Below are 21,451 nucleotides of genomic sequence, written 5' to 3'. Positions count from 1 at the left end.
AAAACTGGACACTAGAGGGAACTGCAAGGAACTAAAGGTTTTAATGAAAGAAGTACATTCAAACTCAACTCACAATTAAAGAATGAAGCAAAGTATTTTAACACTGGGCATATTTTTGAACCATGAATCTTTAAGTTAATTTTACAAGTATCTTCCTCTATAGATAGTGCGGAAAAGGAACAGGTTTTACTCGACAAAATTGTGACTGGTTTGCAAGTGGATATCAAAATGACAGGGGAAAAAGTGTTACATTGGACATAATGGCTGATATCTTCATCTTTAAAAGATTATACACATAACAAACCAAGAGCACAACCTGGATAATTTTCTTACGTTGGATTTACACAAGAGACTTGGTAAAGCTCTTTAGAATTTTGTAAGAAGAGATAAGGAAAAAATGAAAGGAAATAAAGTTCTAAGAACATTGTTTGAAGGCACTCAGGGACATATGATAGTAGTCTTCCAGTATCTGAAGAACCATCACACAAGAAAAAGGAGTGGACCACAATCAGTGAATTAAAGGAAGGAGATTTTAAGTCAGACACCAGAACAACTCAGGCTGTCAGCTAGCAGAACAGACTGAAATGATAAGTTCCCTTTAACCTGAGTTCTTCAAAAAAAAAAAAAAGTCCAACAAGCATCTGTCAGAGCTGCTCTGGTGAATCTTGCACTGAGCAGGGGTCAGTTCTCAAATTTCTCAAAACAACTTTATAATTCTTTATTCTGTTCTGGCTGATATACCAGGAAAACTGCTTAACTTGTTGCTGTGTTACTACTTGCTACTAATCAATTTGGAAGTGCTTGGAAGCTCCGCTAGGGCCAAAACCCAAAATACAGGTAGCTCTCAACGTATAACCACAATTGGGGCCAAAATTTCCATTTCTGAGCAAGTCAGTTGTAAAGTGAGCCGTGTCTGGTTTTACGACTTTGTGTGTGCAATGGTTGTTAAGCGAATCACTGCAGTTGTTAAATAAACTGTGCAGCTGGTAAGCGATTCGGGCTTCCTCCATTGACTTTGCTTGTCAAAAACCAGCTGGGTGGGTCATTAATGGGGATGATCACATGATGCTGGGACACAGCAGCCATTGTAAATACATGCCAGTTGCCAAGTGTCTGAATTTTGATCATGAGAAGTGGGTTGTAAGTGAGAGGACCAGTTGTAGGTCATTTTTAAAGTGCCGTTGTAACTTCAACTGATCGCTAAATGCGTGGTTGTATGTCGAGGGCTACCTGTCCTATTTGTCATAACACAATAAAAAAAATGAATATATATTACAACACGAAGCATACACGTGAAGGCACTGCACTTCACCCTGGCAGCTTTGCTGAATATTACTGGCCCTAACATGCACTCTTAAGTATCAGAATAAAAGACCATGTCAAAATAGTTCTTCTGAAGTTCTTCGACTCTGGAGATTCAAAAGACTAATTTTATGAGACCTCCTTTCTGATAGGGAAATAATTATTTTTACTCTACCTGTCTGAACTTCTTCTGGGGAAGTCGGTGGAGTGAGAGTAACTGAGGAAATAGCTGGATCTCTTGTGGAAACAGGCACTTGATGGACACCCAAACAGTTGCTTGAACCAGCTGTGCTAGGAACAGGAATGTCTGTCTGAGGAACCAGAACGAAGCATGCCGGGTAAACCATGCGTACGCCAGCTTTAAAGGAAAGAAAAAGGAAACGTTTTATTGTTTTATTTCACAATCCAGTTACAGAGACACTAGCACAGGGGTCCCCAACCCCCGGTCCATGGACCAGTACCGGGCCGCAGCATGCCAGCAACCGGTCCGCACAAACGAGCAAAGCCCCACCCATCCGCAGGATGCAGACAGCACACAAAAGCACGCACTCTCCGGTCTGTGGAAAAACCTCTCTCCGTGGAACTGGTCCCTGGTGCCCAAAAGGTTGGGGACCTCTGCACTACCAGATATTATATAGCAATAGGTGTGTATTTATTCCTCCTCCAATGCCAGATGACTCACATCTTTTCACCCCCTCTTTAAATCCTCGCTGAGAATTATGGGGTTCGCAAATGAAACTCAACTATTAGGAAATTTGTGGCGGCTAAGAACAAGTGTGTGAGCTGTAGCCATCGTTAGCTTATTTTAAAAAAAAAACACAAAGCAATATCGGTAGTCCTCGACTTGTAACAATTCATTTAGTGAGTTACTATGACACTGAAAAAAAAGTGACTTATTACTGTTTTCTACACTTATGACAGCTGCAGCATTCCCACGATCACATGATCAAAATTTGGGTGCTTGGCAACTGGCATGTATTTATGACGGTTGCAGTGTCCTGGGGTCACTGATCATCTTTCGTGACCTTCTGACAAGCAAAGGGGAAGCCAGATTCATTAAGCAATCATGTTTCTAACAACTGCAGTGATTTACTTAACAACTGTGGCAAGAAAGTTGCAAAACTCACTTAACAACTTTCTTGCTTAGCAACAGAAAACTTTGGGCTCAGTTGTGGTCATAAATCAAGGACTATCTGTGTTAGCATAACACAAACACAACCAATATGGCTGGATAAATGTCCCCCAGGCCATGAATGAAGACCCTCCTTGTTAACATCTCAAAATGGGTAGAAATATATCCTTCCTTCCTTCCTTCCTTCCTTCCTTCCTTCCTTCCTTCCCATAGCTGCCTATCCCAACCAAATGACTCTGGGCAGCTTACAATTCCAAAACTATAAAACAGTTAAAACAATTAAGAACAATTAACAGGAAAAAAAATTCAGAAAATAAATACATACAGCAGCCCATTTAGTTATATACTCGGGTGGGGTTTTCCTGGGATTTGGGAGAAAAGTTTGGGACTTTCTTTTTTTCCTTTTAAAAAGCTGTATTTAAAGCGACATACGACAGATTCTGGGTGTTTCCCTGCAACTGCAGGAAATTACATTGGGTGTTCTGGGTATCACTCTTGGTTTCAGCCAAACCAGAGTGAGACTTGGCCTAGATCACACGAACCAAATGTACAGTTCAGACATGTGGTAACTAAGCAGACAACAGAGGAACCTGCGCGAGAATAGTGTCCTAACAGTAAAATCACACCCTCTCCCCCACCTCTGGTTTTCTTGCTTTCCATTTCAAAAAATGTACAACACTGCACCCATGTGTGCTGTTAACTACAAGCTGCGGGATATGGGACTTTAGATATTTACTCATTTTTCTTTCCTTAAGAATCCCAGAAACCCAAGAAACAGTTTAGAAAATTAAATTACCGGCTTCTCTATTTAGGTTCAATAATGCATGGTATACGGTTTTCTTCAGCTATGAAACCTGAAACTACCTTTGTTCTCATATATAAATCCTTGAAGAACCCTCTCATTTTGTCTCTGTTTTGATCATCTTCAGTGCAGTAGCGCTAGACTAAAAGCATGTTACTTGTCAGTGACGTAATATAATTTATCTACTTTTTTTTCTGTTCCTCCACCAAAGCAATAAAACTTGTTTTTGACATCTGGGCGTAAATCCTACTCTAGTTGGGTCCACAATAATGCCACTCTCCTGTGCCAAGCTACTTAAATTTTAATCCCTCTCACTGTCATCTTTTTTTTAAAAAAAAAAAGTTGTGTTCTACCAGGCATCCCAGTGTGGCTGACAACTGTTCTGACATCCAAAGAGTAGGAAGATGATTTGAGTCAAGACTTCAGACAAGTAAACCTTGATAGTTAAACAAAGCTAAACAAGGACTTTCTTAAATGACTTACATCCTTCTTCTATTGTTTCTCTCTGGAACTCAGAAAGCTATAAAAGGTTCTCTGGGATCATTTTATACTCACAAGAACCTTAAAAGAGTGGATGTTTGACTCTATTTAAAACATTTCTAGGATCCTTGACTAAGAATCATAACCAAACCCAATATTTCTGTTGCTAAAGAAGAGAGTTACCACCTTGCTTGCCATCGCTGTGAAGTGGTTAAGTTAGTCACATGGTTGTTAAGTGAATCTGGCTTCCTTGTTGATTTTGCTTGTCAGAAGGTCACAAAAGGGGAATCACACGACACCCTGGGACACTGCAACCCATCATAAATACATGCCAGTTGCCAAGTGTCCGAATTTTGATCATGTGACCCTGGGAATGCTACAACGGTCGTTAAGTGTGAAAAACGGTCATAAGTCCCTCTTTTTAGGAGTCGTCGTAACTTCAAAAGTTCCCTAAATAAACAGTTGTAAGTTGAGGATTACCCGTAAGAGTTAAAATAAGGTTTTGTTTACCCAAATTGTAAACAAATATGCTGTACAGCAATATGCTGCATGGTAGCAGCTTTCAGCTTGTGCTCCAGAGAAGAAATGTTGAAGAAATGTTACGATTTAAATCTTGAGTTAAGTCTTGGGGGTTCCAGGACCACAACAGGTATTTAAAGGGGGTCCGTGGTGACAAAAAGTGAGAACCATTGCTATAAAGCAGAGGTCCCCACCCTATGGGCCACGGCGTTTGCGTGCGGGCACGAATGGGGCCGAGAGCACCAGGCGGATGTGTGGGGCCTGTTTGCGCATGCACGAATAGGGCTGCTAGCGCTGGGCGGGTTGCACGGCCTCTTTGTGCATGTGTGAACGGGGCTGCTAGCCGCCAGGGGAGGGGTACATGGCCATTCTCGCATGTGCACGGCACCAGCGCATCGACGAATGGAGGCACTAGTGCCACAAGAGGCTCTGTTTGCATGCGCATACCCAGGGCTTTTTTTCTCATAGAACGCTCAGAACGGAGTTCCGGCACCTTTTTTGGATGGAACCTTGTAGGGTAGGCAAGGCAGGTTTGTGTGACATGTGTGAGTTCCGGCACCTTTTTCTTTTACCAAAAAAGCACTGCGCATACCAATTTTGAAGCTGCTCTCCTTCCCTCTGGGCCAGGGGTAGGCAACCTCGGCTCTTTTATGACTCATGGACTTCAACTCCCAGAATTCCTGAGTCAGCTACTGACTCAGGAATTCTGGGAGTTGAAGTCCATGAGTCATAAAAGAGCTGAGGTTGCCTACCCCTGCTCCGGGCCATGAGCCGGGAAAGGTTGGAGACCTCTGCTATAAAGCACTATGCAGTGGTATACAGGTAGTCCTCAACTTATAACCATAATTGAGCCCAACATTTCTGTTGTTAAGTGAGACATTTGTTAAGTGAATTTGGCCCCATTTTACGACTTTTCTTGCCACAGTTAAGCTGTTAAGTTTCTTGCAGTTGTTAAGTTAATATGTTAATATGTTGTATACAGTATGTTTAAGTGTGTGTCATCTATGTGTTTCACTATGAGAGTGGGCAACTGAATTTCATTTTTGATGTTTGCCGTTGTGCCCATGGTAAAAAAAATGCCAATAAAGGTAAGGTTATCTTATCTTATCTTATCTTATCTTATCTTATCTTATCTTATCTTATCTTATCTTATCTTATCTTATCTTATCCTATCTTAATAACACAGCTGTAAAGTGAATCTGGCTTCCTCATTGACTTTTCCTGTCAGAGGGTTGCAAAAGGGGATCACATGACCCCGAGACACTGCAACTGTCATAAATATGAGTCAGTTGCCCAGCCTCTGAATTTTGATCACGTGACCATGGGGATGCTGCAACAAGTGTGAAAAATGCTCATAAGTCACTTCATTCAGTGCCATTGTAACTTTGAACGGCCACTAAGCAAAGAATTGTAAGTCAAGGACTACCTGTGTAAGTCTAAGTGCTACTGCTATTGTTTCAATGGTGCAAAGCAATGATCATGGATTAAAGTGCTAAACAGCTTTTTTGTCTGGTCTACTTATGAACTGATCATTGTTCTCACTACCTTTTTTAGAACACATTTTTTTAAAGATACAAGGTATGCATTTGCCACCTGCTGAACATTAAAATATGCAGTAACGTTCCACACTTAACTATGGAAGCATAATTCCTTGTCATCACTTTTAACCATTTTGAGTTTGAAAAATTAAAAGCACTGTTCATATTTTAGGTCGACAGCATGTTTTTGAGTAAGAAAAGTCATCCCATCCATTTGTATTCTTACCGGCTTGTCTGTTGTATTATTTCTTCCTTTCTTTGTTTGTTTGTTTAAAAAAAAAAGCCCGTTGGCTACCTTATTTTATAATTTTGGTAAGCAGCAAAGCTGATTATCCTATTTCACGATTTTAGTAAGCTTAACTTTACAAATGGATTATTACTGAAATGTATTTTTACTGAATGTATACTTACAGGCTTTTTTCCCTTTTGCAATTTCATGCAGGTATTTGCTCTGTGTGTGTTATGAGTTTTATTAATACAAATATTTTCTTCATTCAGAGAACTAATTTCTCTTTTTATGGGTACAGGGATGCTGTTCAGGCTTACCCTCTGGCCCTTTATTTGGGTATTTGTTTGTGGCCTTCCCACTTGCCTTCCCTCAGACAAAGTCAATGGAGGAAGCCAAGATTGGCTTAACAACCGCATGAGTCCCTTAACAACTGCAATGATTTGCTTAACAACCATGGCAAAAATGTTGTTAAATTGGGCAGGACTCACTTAACAACTGTCTTGCTTACCAACGGAAATTTTGGCCTCAACTGAGGTTTGTAGGTCGAGGGCTTACGTGTACATCTAAATTTTAATAAGGCTGGATCTCTTAAATCTCCAAAAACCTATTGTTCAGAAACTGCCAATGAACAAAACAAATATTTATTGTCATAACTGGGGAAATCAAATGGACATTTAGCCGACATTAGGGTTAAATAATAATATTTAACCTTAAAAACGAAATTAAAATACTGATCCTCTTTTTGATTTCGCCTTTCTTCCTATACTTATATTAGCAAACAAAACTTTGAATCTTCTGTGTGAATAGTTTGTTTTACATTCCATAACTGAACTCAACTGACTTCCTAAAAGTCTAGTCTGAATGGCTATTTTAGACTTACCTTAATTTGCACAAATCTGTTAAATTGCTTTCTGTTTTACAGTTTGCTCATTCTTACTGTACTCTTTTCTAGCAAAGCCTTTAAGTTCTCCTAATAGTACATTTAAAGCAATTCTAATTCCAGTTAAAATTAAAAACATAATATAATCTCAGAGCCCAGGGATTTATTTATACAACAAAGAGTAATGTGGTGTGTAATTAATTTATTATTGCACAAGCTTTCATGAATTACATATCCATGCAAGCAAGCAAGCAGGGACAAAATAACTGCTATTTTCAGTAGGCAATTAACCGCTCTTAAATCAGTGTACTTATGGCATAATTCTTGACTAAGATAGCTCCAGAGAAGAGGTAGGTAGGTAACAGCATGTTGTGTGTTCTCACAAAAAGGTTGCCATGATGGATTGCGAGTCACTCAACAGCTATTTACAAGATACCAAAAGGTATTTACAACCCAGTTCCAAAATTCTGATGGCAGCAGCCTTCCTCCCTTTGTGCCCCACGGTTGGCATTTTCTTCCAGTTTTCAGCAAAAACGCCCCACAGGAAACAATTGATTCACTTTACGACTGAGGGGTTCACTGCATTCACCTAATGACTGCTGCAAAAAAACCCCACGTAAAATTGGTTTGGGTCACGTGATGACCTGCTTTAGACCTGTCATGACTTAACGTTATGGGAAGGCTGCAGTACGATTGTAAATCGAGGATTACCGTTACCAATAAGCATATTTCTGAATGAATAGCCTTGCTTCTTAAGCACCTTAATTGCTGCAAAAAATCCCCATGGACCTTAAGCATCCTTAGCTTTCGCACAGACAGACTGCCATAATTTTGGTAACCTGTGACAGGACATCTGACGCTTCTATATACAATCCTAAAATAATATTCATTGTTTTGTAACTACAGGTAGTCCTCAACTTACGACCACAATTCAACCCAAACTTTTTGTTGCTAAGGGAGACATTGGTTGAGTTTTACCCCATTTTATGGCCTTTCTTGCTATAGTTGTTAAGTGTATCACTGCAGTTGTTAAATTAGTAACACAGTGGTTAAGTGAATCTGGCTCCTCCCATTGACTTTGCTTGTCAGAAGGCCCCAAGAAGGTGATCACATGACCCACACCCCGGCACACTGCGACCGTCATAAATGTGAGTCAGTTGCCAAGCACCTGAGTTTTGATCGCGAGCATGCTGCAACAGTTGCAATTGTGAAAAATGGCCATAAGGCATTCTTCAGTGCCACTGAAACTTCAAACGGTCACTAAACGAACTGTCGTAAGTTGAGGACTACTTGCAATTATTCAAATGCAGGTCCATTTGTCTGGAAAAGGTTATTAAATGCCCATACCAACAAGGACCTCCACGGCAGCTAGAGAGTCGTCTTCCCAATCCATCTCCTCCTGCTTTTCTTCCAGTCCCTCTTTCAAGTTGGATGTGATTGGATAGAACTGCTTCCATTCGCCAATCAGCTTCTTTGTCGCAGAATCTGACAGCTTGAACGACTGCCCCGTGAGTGTGCCATTCAATCCAAACGGACTCAGAATAACTAGAAGTTGGAATGACAGAGGGAAAAAAATATATCTCACATTAGAACAGCGATAATTAACCTCAGATCGTATGACTGCTGATGGAATCATGACGGCTCTCTCCAATGAAAACTTCCACAGGACTATCTCACAGAAATATCTATTTTTGGAGGCATGCCAAACGGTATTTTTCCCAAGGGCTGCACATAATTCTTATTAAAATGGCTTTCAGCAGCTAAAATTGAGCATCGAAGAGAGGCTTAAGAGTGAACGTTCCCTTTTAGACTATTTATACAAAGAAGTATCATTACCTAAGCCTTCAAAAGAGGACAGGATAAAAATGTCAGTATAATTATGCGATTGCAAACGATAGCGGGTGTAGAGCCAGATCTCTCTTTGACTAACGTCACCTCCTCAAAAATTGAACGCAATTTCATAATAATGTAGGTTCCACTTTGCACCAGCCATTTTTGGAAATTAAGAGAATTAGAAATCTACAAATGTTATGCAGATAGTCCTTGATGTACGACCACAATTGAGCCCAAAATTTATGTTACTAAGTGAGACAGTTGTGGGTTTGCCCCATTTTACAATCTTTCCCGCCACACTTGTTAAGTGAATCACTGAAATTGTTAAATTAGCAACATGTTTGTTAAGTGAATCAGGATTCCTCCTTTGAGAGCAAGCAACTAAATTTCATGGTTAATGTGTGCCACTGTGCCAACAGTAAAAAAATGACAATAAAGGTTATCTATCTATCTATCTATCTATCTATCTATCTATCTATCTATCTATCTATCTATCTATCTATCTATCTCATCCATCCACCCACTTGTCTATCTATCCATCTATCCACCCATCCATCTCTCTCTCTCTCTCTCTATCTCAACCATCCACCCAGCCACTTGTCTATCCGTCCATCCTATCTATCTATCTATCTATCTATCTATCTATCTATCTATCATCTATCTATCTATCTATCCACCCATCCATCTCTCTCTCTCTCTATCTCATCCATCCACCCAGCCACTTGTCTATCCGTCCATCCTATCTATCTATCTATCTATCTATCTATCTATCTATCTATCTATCTATCTATCTATCTATCTATCCATCCATCCATCCATCTATCCATCCATCCATCCATTGACTCTTGTCAGAAGGTCGCAAATGGTAATCACATGACTCCAGAACTTGGCAACCGTCATAAATATGAGTCAGTTGCCAAGCATCTGAATTTTGATCATGTGACCAAGGGGATGCTGCAAAAGTTGTAAGTGTGAAAAACAGTCTTCATTCACTTTTCTCACTGCCACCGCAACTTTGAAGGGTCACTAAATGAACTGTTGTAAGTCGAGGACTACCTATACTTGGGATAGCAAAAACAAAACAAAACAAAACATGTACAGTACACGTTCAAATCAGCTTCCCGTGTTTTTTTTTTAAAAAAGCCTCCTTCCAGATTTTGAAAACCCCAGCTCTGCCTCCAAGCTCAACATTAGTCCATCCACTCTGCATTACAGATAGTCCTTGACATAGGACTCTAATTGGGATCAGAATATCCGTTGCTAAGCAAGGCGGCTGTTAAGCGAGTCGCAGCCAATTTTCAACCTATTTTGCCACTGTTGTTAAGTCAATCGCTGCAGTTGTTAAGTGAATTATGTGGTCGTTAAGTGACTCCAGTTCCTTCCCCTCGCCCTCCCCCCAATTGAATTTGCTTTTTGGAATCCATCTGGGAAGTTTGCAAATGGCGATCACATAACCCTGGGATGCTGCAGCCATCATAAATACATGCTGGTTACTAAATGCCCAAATTGTGTTCACATGACCATCAGAATGCTGTAGTGGTCATAAGTACAAGGACCGGTCATAAATGCAAGGATTGGACATAAACCCTTTTTTTTCTTTCCAGTGCCACTATAACTTTAAACCATTGATTGCTAAATGAACAGATGGAAGTCAAAAGTTTCTCTGTGCGAATCTCTCCCATTGATTGGAGATGTCATTTCCCTTGATCCCAAAAACTTCACGCCTGGCTCACCCTGCTTTATTTATCCCTTTCACGAGCACTTGGATGTTTTTTAAAGGTAAAGCTAAGCTTATTGACAAATGCAACCATAACTTGTGGGGCAACCAATCATTATTTACGCAAACATCTTTTCAAATTTCAGACCAGACAGAAAGAGATTGAAACGTTTTTAATGCTGCCATGTAAGGAAAGAGTGGAATGACAAGTTCACGTCTGCTGGTTTTTAACTGTGCATCGTGGTTTAGTATTATCGATAATCTCTTAACTCTGACAGGATCCGAAACTACTACACACACACACACAAAAAAAGTTAATGTCACAGGAATTAATAACTAAATGCCCTATTTGTATGAAAAGGAAAGCCGAGCTGCCATAAAGAGCTACTGATTACTGGCAATTTCAGGACAAGGACTTATTGTCCCTCATTAAAATGTATGTGAACTAAAACAGTATGTTATATAAGAATCATGTTCCATAACAACAGCTAGAAAGTAATCCTTTTGAACATCTGACACAGAAACCTATTAAAATAAATCAAGAATGGAAACAATGTTCTGATATACAACCGGGCAATTAAAAAAAACACTTTTTTTAAAAATAGAAAACAAGAACAATGTACTGAATGAAATAAACACTGCAGGATGCTACCAGGTTGGAGTTCAATTTTTTTCATACATAAGGAGCGCCTACTAATAAAAAGACGGTCTCTGAAAACTAGATTAACCAATGTTAGGGATGTTACATTTCAATAGTTAGTACATTTCCACGGAGGTACAGCTGAAAATTTGCTGAACACGTTTTTTTTTTAACCTGCACATAGAAGAACTGGTCAAAAATATGTTCAAAATCACTTCAGAAATAAACCAAGCTTAATTGTCATCAAGAAATTCTCGCTGTTAATGTAAATCCCAACAGCAATATTCAAGATTCTCAAGACAAACAAAAAAAAACATTATTGTTTTACTTATCTTGTTTTATGTGGCTACTCCTCATCTCATTAATGATTCTCTGGATGGCCAACAAATACTTAGTGTGAAGAGCCACAGTTTGATCTATTGCAGGGGTAGGCAACCTTGGCTCTTTTATGACTCGTGGACTTCAACTCCCAGAATTCCTGAGTCAGCTGGCTCAGGAATTCTGGGAGTTGAAGTCCACGAGTCATAAAAGAGCCAAGGTTGCCTACCCCTGGTCTAGTGGTTAAGGCACCAAGCCAGAAAGCAGGAGACAGGGAGTTCTAATCCCACCTTAGCCATGAAAGCCAACTGGGTGACTTTGGGCCAATCACTGACTCTCAGCCCAACCTACCTCACAGGGTTGCTGTTGTGGGGAAAATACAAGGAGAAAGATGCGTTTGATATGTTCGCCGCCTTCAGTTATTTGTAAAAATAATAAAACCGGGATACTGATGAACAAATAAAAAAAGAACATTAAAAAGTACATGAAAAGACAAAGTGGCTGCCGAAGACACAATATTTCTGCCAATCTGCTTCTGGTTACAATTCAAGCTGCCTGGTTATCACTTTTAAAGCCCTACAAGGCTTGGGGGCCGGGCTGTTCGATGGGACCGCTTCCCCTATGACCTCCACCCGGCCCCACCAGGACAGGAAAGCCGGGTTTATTGTGGGTCCCGTCGATCTGGGATGTACATTTGGTGGGACCACACACACACACACACACAAAAGGGCCTTCTCAGTGGTGGCCGTTCTTTATGAAATATCATTCCACGCTAATATACGGTTGGCCCCCCACCCCGCCTGTTGCTCTTCTGAAAGGCTTTAAAATGTGGGAGCCCAAAAGGAGATGGAGCCAATCAAAATGGCTGATCTGACCGGGGAAGGGGAGAGGGTTATGGGTTTTATGATATGGTGGATCTTTTTTTTTAAAGCTGCCCAGAATCACCTATGTGTGAGTTGGGTGGTTATATAAATTTTGTTTCCTACATAAATAACACCAATAGCAGTAGCATTTACACTTTTATGTACCACCCCATAGCACGTGCTGGGTGGTTTACAATATCAAAGCATTATTTCCATACGGCCCCCAACAATCTGCGTCTGCGTTTCACCGACCTCGGAAGGATGATGGAAAGCTGAGTCAACCTTGAGCCCCATCAGGATCGAACTCCAGACCGTGGGCAGAATTTGCCTGCGATACTGTACTTCAATCCGTGCACTAGCAAGGCTCATAAATAACAAATATGCAACAATGTGAGTGGTATATGAGTTTTCCTTTCCCCCATGTCCAGAAAAACAAGGAAAGTTTTTTTCCCCAAGGTGAGCAAATTCAGGGCCAACCTACCCTCTTGATGACATATTCCAGAATGCAGGTGTAGTGATGGGGGGAAAAGCTACCTGGTTCCTATTAATTGACAATCCCTAATGTTACTCGTCCCAGCTTCTGCCAACCTAGCAGTTCGAAAGCACGTAAAAATGCAAGTAGAAAAATAGGGACCACTACGGTGGGAAGGTAACAGCGTTCCGTGCACCTTTGACGTCTAGTCATGCCGGCCACATGACCACGGAGACATCCTCGGACAAGCGCTGGCTCTTCGGCTTTGAAATGGAGATGAGCACCGGCCCCTAGAGTTGGAAACGACTAGCACGCATGTGTGGGGGAAACCTTTACCTTTACCTAATCAATTGTATTCTGAGCATGTCTCTCCTGCCTAAACGAATGGAATAGGCAGTAACAATGGGAGTAAGGTGATTCCTCAAATATCTGCCTCCATGCCATGTATGTGGGGCCCTTGGTGCTCTCTGAGCTTGGTTTTTTCCTTGCAGATGCTTCATTACCCAACTAGGTAACGTCATCAGTGCTAGAAGGGAGTGGGATTTGAAGAGTGGAGAAGGAGGAAGGGGAGGAGGACTGTGGGGTCCTTGGTGCTCTCTGAGCATGGATGTTTTCTTACAGACATTTCATGACCCAACTAGGTAACATCATCAGTGCTAGAAGGGAGTGGGGTGGAGGAGGAGTGGTGTAGGGTCCTTGACGTTACTTGTTTTCTTGCAGACATTTCGTGACTCAATTAGGTAACACCATCAGTGCTAGAAGGGTGGAGGAGGAGGAGGAGGAGGAGGAGGAGGAGGGGGAGGAGGAGGAGGACTGTGGGGTCCTTTGTGGTCTCTGAGCTGGGTGGTTTTCTTGCAGACATTTCATGACCCAACTAGGTAACATCATCAGTGCTGGAAGAGAGTGGGCTTTGCTGTCTATTTATAAAAAATGAGAGCAAACTCCACTCCCTATTAGCACTGGTGATGTTACTTAGCTGGGTAACAAAATGTCTGCAAGAAAACCACCGAGCTCAGAGAGCACCAAGGGCCTCACAGTTCAACCCTGAGCTACAAATATTCTCTTCTGGGGCTTTACATGTAATAGCCAGCACCTTGAAATGTGGCTGGAAGCAAAGTGGGAGCCAGTGAAATGGTGAGAAATATGTTAGACCTCTTGTGAATAAAGTCACTCAGATTCCTTCCCAATTGGACTCTGGCCTTGGTGCAGGTCCTGTGGAGTTGACTGAATGCTTATCTGGGCTGGATTTAATCCTGTCAGTCTTGAGGAAATGAATACGAGCCTTGGGGCTCTATCAGTCCAAACCTTGCACCTGGCTCACCAAGAAGCTAATGCGTGTGAGCAAATAAGTTTATTTTATCCCTATTGATTTATAATGATCATGTTATAACGGCTTGAATTATAGAATTTTGGACAGTGCACTGTTGGGAACAGAGCCTGAACAATTTGATTGAAGTAGACAGACTGTATGCTAAAGCAAGGTATACTGATCTGAAAATTATACATTATTTTGAAAATTATAAATTAAAGGCATGGAGGACTTCTGTTTGACAGTGAAAGTGGGGTGACCAATTGTAGATTATACATTAACAGCCAAAAAACTAGACCAAGAAAATGAATGTGTGTGCCCCAGGAGAAATATTTTCTTAAAGATAGGGAAATGATTATACATTCTAAAGCATGTCCAGAGTTTTCTGGCCAAACTTATATCACTTGCACGCTAGCTGTCTCCTAAGAATGCCAATGTAAAAAGCTCCTGATAAAAGCACCTTAATGGTCCATTTTCTTTTCTTTCTTTCTTTTTATTCCACAGGTCACCAAGACTACAAAATTACCTGAAAAATTTCCCACAGCATGTAAGAAGAATCCATCGGACTTCCTAAATCTCTGGGTGGACTATCTTAATGGGCACCCACCCACACAAAGGGAGGCACCTGTCATAAGATCAAACTTTAGCAGATCAGGGCAAAGATATAACTGGCCTTCCATAACCAGTCACGTAATAGTGAAATCCAATCAAACCAACCAAAAAGTCAAGGTGTGCCCCATGTTGATGCAATACTAATTTAAGGAAGATCCATCACTGCACAAAGTCCATGAAATCCCAAGCAGGCAGTATTAAAGAGAGCTTCAAAATGAATGTGGAAATTCTTCCAGATACAGTAACTTGGGGTTTCCCAACACCAAACCGTATCACGCTATCTCAGGTCAGTGGGAAGCTGTTAAGACAGCAGCATGGGGTGTTCCCCAAACTTGTCAATGATCCAAGGTCCCCAAGTTCACGTTTCCTGGTAAACAAGATGGCATTTGTGCAGATCGCATTAATCCCACTCTGCAGTGGTGCTGCACTGAGATCACTTAAACGTGAGCCAGCAGTGTGGGGCAGCAACCAAAAAGGCTAATACAATCCTTGGTTGTACAAACAGAGGCATAGAATCAAAATCACGCAACATATTTGTGCCGCTTTATAAATCCTTAGTAAGACCACACCTGGAACACTGCATCCAGTTTTGTTCCCTACATTACAAAAATAAATAAATGTTGGGACTTTGGGGAAAATTGCAAAGGAGAGCAGCTAACATGATTAAGGCAAAAACATATGAAGAACAGGTTGCAGGAATTGGGTACGGCTAGTCTAGAGAAAGGAAGGACTGGGGGGGGGAGAAACATGATAGCAATATTCCAGTATTTGAGGGGCTGCCACAAAGAAGAGGGGTTCAACTTATTTTTCAAAGCACCAGAAGGCAAGACAAGAAGCAAAGGATGGAAACAAATCAAGGAGAGGAGCAACCTGGAATTAAGGAGAAACTTCCTAACAGTGAGGACAATTGAGGGCGGTATATAAATGCAATAAATAATAAATAATAATAAATAATAATTAACCAGTGGAACAGCTGGCCACCGGAAATCGTGGGCTCTCCATTGCTGGACGTTTTTAAGAAGAGACTGAACAGCCATTTGTCTGAAAGGGTTTCCTACTTGAGTAAGGGGTTGGACTAGAAAACCTTCCAAGATCATCTTCCAGCTCAATTCTGATTGATTTGAGAAAGCAGAGGAATTTGGCACAACTGAATCAGCCCCCAATCACCTAGCTTGCCAACTCAGGTCTCAACAATAAGGAGAATGGCTGGATCTTTTTGTCATTAAATGTTTAGGACTTCCCCATCTGCCACTGATGATCACTTCCATTGCAGTTTCCTATTCTTCTTCCCCCTACCTTCCCAATCCAGGAACACCTTTATACAAGCAGTCCTTGACTTACAACCACCATTCGGATGAGAATTTCCAGCTTCCCCTATTGATTTGAGTTATTGGAAGCCAGCTGGGAAGGTTGCAAACAGAGGGGAGGGGAGGAAATATATAATCCTGGGATAATGCAACTGTCATAAATACATGCTGACTGCCAAGCGTCCAAATTTTGACCACTTAACCGTGGGGTTCTGGAATGGTTGCAATAGCAACAGCACTTAAGATTTATATACCGCTTCACAGTCCTCTCTCAGCAGTTTACAGAGTCAGCATCTTGCCCCTGACAACCTGGTTCCTCATTTTACCGATCCAGGAAGGAAGGAAGGTTGAGTCAACCTTGAACCAGTGAGAACTGAACTGCTGAACTGCCAGCAGTCAGCAGAATTAGCCTGCAGTACGGCATCCTAACCACTGCACTACCACCATGTAAGCACAAGGACAAGTCGTAAGTCATTTTTTTTTCAGTAGCCATGACTGTCACTAAACGAATGGTTTGTAAGTTGAGGACCACCTGTACATTCTCCACACACAGCCAGATAATAATAATAATAATAATAATAATAATAATAATAATAATAATAATAATAACAACAACAACAACAACAACAACAACAACAACAACAACAATAATAATGATACAACAGTTGATTGATATCACTGTACCAGGAGACGCCAGAGTCGAAGAAAAAGAACTGGAAAAAATTTAAAAAATACTGTGACCTGGCCATCGAAACTGCGCGATTATGGATGAAACGCGTAACAGTGATACCCATTGTCATTGGGGCACTGGGAACTAGGTCCAAAAACTTTACAAAACACATCAAGAAATTGCAGCTTCCTGCAAAAACTCCAGCAAAGCTACAAAAAAACTGCGCTACTCGGAACATCTTACATGGTTGATACCTAGGACGCTGGCAGCAACCCGTATCAACCATTAGTGAAAGTCAATATGAGTATTCAGTTGGCTGAGTTTCATGTTTTATGAATAAAAGTTTTGTAATAATAATAATAAAAAAGTTGGAAGGGACCTTGGAGGTCATCTAGTCCAACCCCTTATCCAAAAGAAAAATAAAGCTAATACAGGTAGTTGCCAACTTACGATCACAGCTGACCCCAAAATTTCTGTTGTTAAGCAAGAGCTTTCTTCAACGAGTCTTGCCCCGTTTTACAACCTTTCTTGCCGCCATTGTGAAGTGAATCACCACAGTTAAGGTAGTAACATGGTTGTTAAGTGAATCTGGCTTCCCTGTTGATTTTATTAATATTAATATTAAATTTATTTCACTTTGCCTGGTCCAAAGGCCGCAGAATGTGACCAAATGACTGCAACTGTCATAAATACATGCCAGTTGCCAAGCGTCTGAATTTTGATCACATGACCATGGGGATGCGGCAACAGTCGTAAGTGTGGAAAAACAGTCCTAAGTCACTTTTTCTAGTGCCATTATAACTTCAAACGGTAAGTACACGAACAGTTGTAATTCGAGGACTACCTGTAGTTAAAAAGCCTATTCTTTAGCCAGTCTTGTTTCAAATCTGGATTTAGCATGCAAACATCTTTGGTTGCCCTAACTCTGGGGTAGGCAAACTTGGCTTTTTGATGACTCGTGGACTTCAACTCCCAGAATTCCTGAGCCGGCCTGGCTCACCTTGGAAACCTCTCCCTTTCCCTTCAGCATGGCTGGCTCAGGAAGTCTGGGAGTTGAAGTCCATGAGTCATAAAGCAGCCTAGGCCAGGGGTAGGCAACCTTGGCTCTTTTATGACTCGTGGACTTCAACTCCCAGAATTCCTGAGCCAACATGGCTCACCATGGAAACCTTTTCTCTTCAGCGTGGCTGGCTCAGGAATTCTGGGAGTTGAAGTCCACGAGTCATAAAGCAGCCTAGGCCTAGGCCAGGGGTAGGCAACCTTGGCTCTTTTATGACTCGTGGACTTCAACTCCCAGAATTCCTCAAACAGCATGGCTCAGTATGGAAACCTCTCCCTTTCCCCTCAGCATGGCTGGCTCAGGAATTCTGGGAGTTGAAGTCCATGAGTCATATAAAAGAGCCAAGGTTGCCTACCCCCTGCCCTAACTGGTGAATTTCACTTGGAAAAAGACAGGGCGCGTTTCCTTTGATTATCCTGGTTCTCTCAATGAAATCACTGAGTTGGGGGGTTCAGGGAAACCATTACAGTGGCTTCATTTGGGGGGGAGAGGGGGGGTTGGACTAGAAGACCTCCAAGCTCCCTTCCAGCTCTGTTTTTCTGACATTTCATTCCCATGTGCAAACCTACCATGAAAGACTCTTACTGGGAGATTTTGGTTCGACTTTGTGTTTTGTTTTGTTTTTTGCCTTGTGCGATTTCCACAGAATTCTATCCTCTTCCTCTTCCCTGTTTATATTAAGTCAGCAAGGGTGGTGATCCAGTGATCGGCACTGCTGTGTCATCAGTACGCGGATTACATTATCTCCCTTTCCTACTGGAATATGGAGGTGCTTGACAATTGCCTGGAGACAGCTGCGGGCTGAATGAGAGCCAAGGCACGCAAACTGTATTCACAAACCATGGAAAGCATTGAACACAGATTGTTTGTTCTCAGGACGGGGCATTGGGGACAGTGGCCTGTTCTGGATGAGGTAAGGTGCAAGAAGAAGTACATGTAGTCCTCAACTTAGGGCCACAACGGAGCCCCAGGTTTCTGTTGCTATGCGAGGCAGTTGGTTCAGTGAATTTTGCCCCATTTTATGATTCTTTCTTATCTTTCTTATTTTTGAATCACTGTAGTTATTAAGGGAGTCACATGGTGGTTAAGTGAATCTGGCTTCCTCGTTGACTTTGCTGGTCAGAGGATCATGCAAAAGGGGATCACAGGATCACCCCCTGGACATTGCAGGGTCATAAATTGGGGTTGGATTTAAATAAGTTCTTAATACATTTTTAGTATTGTATTCTTGGGCATAATTATTTAATTTTTTTTAATCTCTTTTTTAACTTTTGTATTTACACTTTTGATATTTATTGCCCTGTACACCGCCCTGAGTCCTTCGGGAGAAGGGCGGTATAAAAATTTAATAAATAAATAAATAAATAAATAAATAAATAAATAAATATGAACCAGGTGCCCAGCACCCAAATTTTGACCACGTGACCGTGGGGGAATGCTGAAATCGTCGTTAAGTGTGAAAAAAAGGTCATAAGTCACTTTTTTTCAGCATGGCTGCAACTTTGAGCAGTCACTAAATGAATGGCTGCAAGTCTAAGACTACCTGTAACCTGTACATAGTTTTAGGGTTTCTCCTTGGTTTCAGTACGCAAGTATCTTTGACCTACAATCACAATTGCAACTGGAATTTTGGTCATGCAATCATTAATTTGGTCATTAATCATTAATTTTATTGTTGTTAGCCGCCCTGAGTCCTTCGGGAGATAGGGCGGCATATAAGTCCCAAAAATAAATAAATAAATAAATAAATAAATAAAGAAAGAAAGAAAGAAAGAAAGAAAGAAAGAAAGAAAGAAAGAAAGAAAGAAAGAAAGAAAGAAAGTCGTCATGTGATTGCAGTCGTTAAGTTCAGCAACTGTGTTGAATCAATCCGGCTGCCTGATCCAATTGATCAGGAAGCTGTTGAACAAATCTGGCTTCCTGATCCAACTGTTGTTGCCCGTTGAAAAACAGCTAAAAAGATTGTTAAACCACAATTGGGTGCCCACGGGACACCGCAGCTAGCCATCAATGTGAGCCAATTGCCAAGCGCCCAAACTGCACTCAGATGGCAGCAGGGGTGGTGCAGCAGTCGTAACTTTGAGGACAGGTTGTAAATCACTTTTTTCCAAGGCTGTCATAACTTTCATTAACTGGATGGTCATAAGCCAAGGGCCACCGGTGCAGTAATGCTACAAACCCAGCCAACCAGTCACAAGGAGAAGGCATGCCCAACTTTGGCTAATAACAACGTGCACCCTTAGCTGAACTATCAAGTCTCAGTGATCAATATTAAATAACTTTTGTGCAACACATGCCATATTGAGCTACATTTAGAAACTGTCTAGAAACTGCAACTAGTGTAGACCCCAGTTAAGCTACATAGGGCAACACCAGTCTTGAAGGATAAACACCAGTCATGGAGCATTAAATTACTGCCTATGATCGACTGGGCACAATTTAATCTGTCTGACTTCAAGCATTTAAAAGATTGCTTCCTTCAATCTTCCCGCACTAAAAATAACCGGGAGCGGGGAGCAACTGCTTGAACCCCCCAGAAATTGATTTGGTTCATAACAGCTTAATGACAGCACCCCCAATTATGCAATTCTTTGCTGAGGGAAGTACAAATGGGGGGGAAGAGGGGGTGCGGCTTGGTGCTCTCTGAGCTTGTTTTCATGGAAACATTTCATTACCGAACTAGGTAAGATCATCAGTTTGCAAACCCCACTCCCTTACTAGTACCGATGATGTAACCTAATTTGGTAATGAAAGGTCTGCAAGAAAACAACCAAACTCAGAGACCCCTCATTTATTCCTCAGCTACAAATATTCTCCTTGATAAGCACAGCTCGTCCTAAGGGCGTGGAGGCGAGCCGTGATGACAAGCCGTGGCACGCAGAACCCTCTCTGTGGGCACGGGCGTCATCGCCCCAGTCCTAGGTCTTCAGCTGGGTTTTATAAAACCTTTTTGCTTTAGGCCTCCATCGCCGTGTGCAAAAATAAAAATAAAAATGGTTCAATTTCAACTTCTCGCGGGAAAAAGAAGATCTCACAAAGTTGGAATTGATTGATCGAACTGTTTAGTCCCGCCCAGTCTGCCATTACCACTGCAGCCACGCCCACCCAATTGGCCACACCCATCCAATGGGCCACGCCCACCCAGCACCCGACAATACATAAGTGGGTTTTGGGTTGCAGTTTGGGCACTCGGTCTCTAAAAGGTTCGCTATCACTGTTCTAAGGTTTCTTCTTTTAAGCAACTGTTCAAGAAAACCTTATTCATATAGATCGGGGTAGGCTCTTTTATGACTCATGGCTGGCTCAGGAATTCTGGGAGTTGAAGTCCATGAGTCATAAAAGAGCCAAGGTTGCCTACCCCTGATATAGATGCTTGTACGGTATCAATTTTCAAGGACCGGCAATCTTTTAGACACTGTCCTGATTGCTTTTCCTTTTTCTACAATGATATTTTTTTTTTAGGATTATTCATTTTATGTCAGGGTTTATTTCAAATTTTTATTACTTTACCTCCAGAAAGGAAACAGGATTCGGAAGTAAAACAAAGATAGCATCCTTCGTTTTGCAGGACGTTTGTTAAATACCTAGTATCTTAATAAACATAACCTGCAAACAGCACGCTTATTCCCAAACCACTGTCATCTGCTTAAAGCAGACATGTCAAACACGAGGCCCGGGGGCCAGATCCGGCCCACGAAGTGGTTTCATGTGGCCCACGAAGCCATCCTGAAAACAGTGAGGGAACGGCCCCCACTGCCTTGGCCCTGG

At 41.6% G+C, this 21,451-nt stretch overlaps 1 protein-coding gene across 2 annotated transcripts in view; it reads right to left on the bottom strand.

Moving 5' to 3' along the window:
• The window catches only part of MED13 (mediator complex subunit 13), a 171,985-nt gene that overhangs the window by 78,800 nt on the left and 71,734 nt on the right, over positions 1–21,451 (bottom strand). For both annotated transcript variants that reach the window (XM_081346667.1, XM_081346668.1), the window contains exons 5-6: positions 8,230–8,427; positions 1,478–1,660 (exon numbers count right to left, since the gene is read on the bottom strand). In XM_081346667.1, the coding sequence (XP_081202793.1) occupies positions 1,478–1,660; positions 8,230–8,427 (381 nt within the window). The remainder of the gene's footprint in view (positions 1–1,477; positions 1,661–8,229; positions 8,428–21,451) is intronic.

Source organism: Vipera berus (genome assembly GCF_964194415.1).
Source record: "Vipera berus genome assembly, chromosome: 1".
In the NCBI taxonomy this organism is placed as follows: domain Eukaryota; kingdom Metazoa; phylum Chordata; class Lepidosauria; order Squamata; family Viperidae; genus Vipera; species Vipera berus.
The sequence above is the reverse complement of the archived record's forward strand: the minus strand, read 5'-3'. Positions and strand labels throughout refer to the sequence as shown.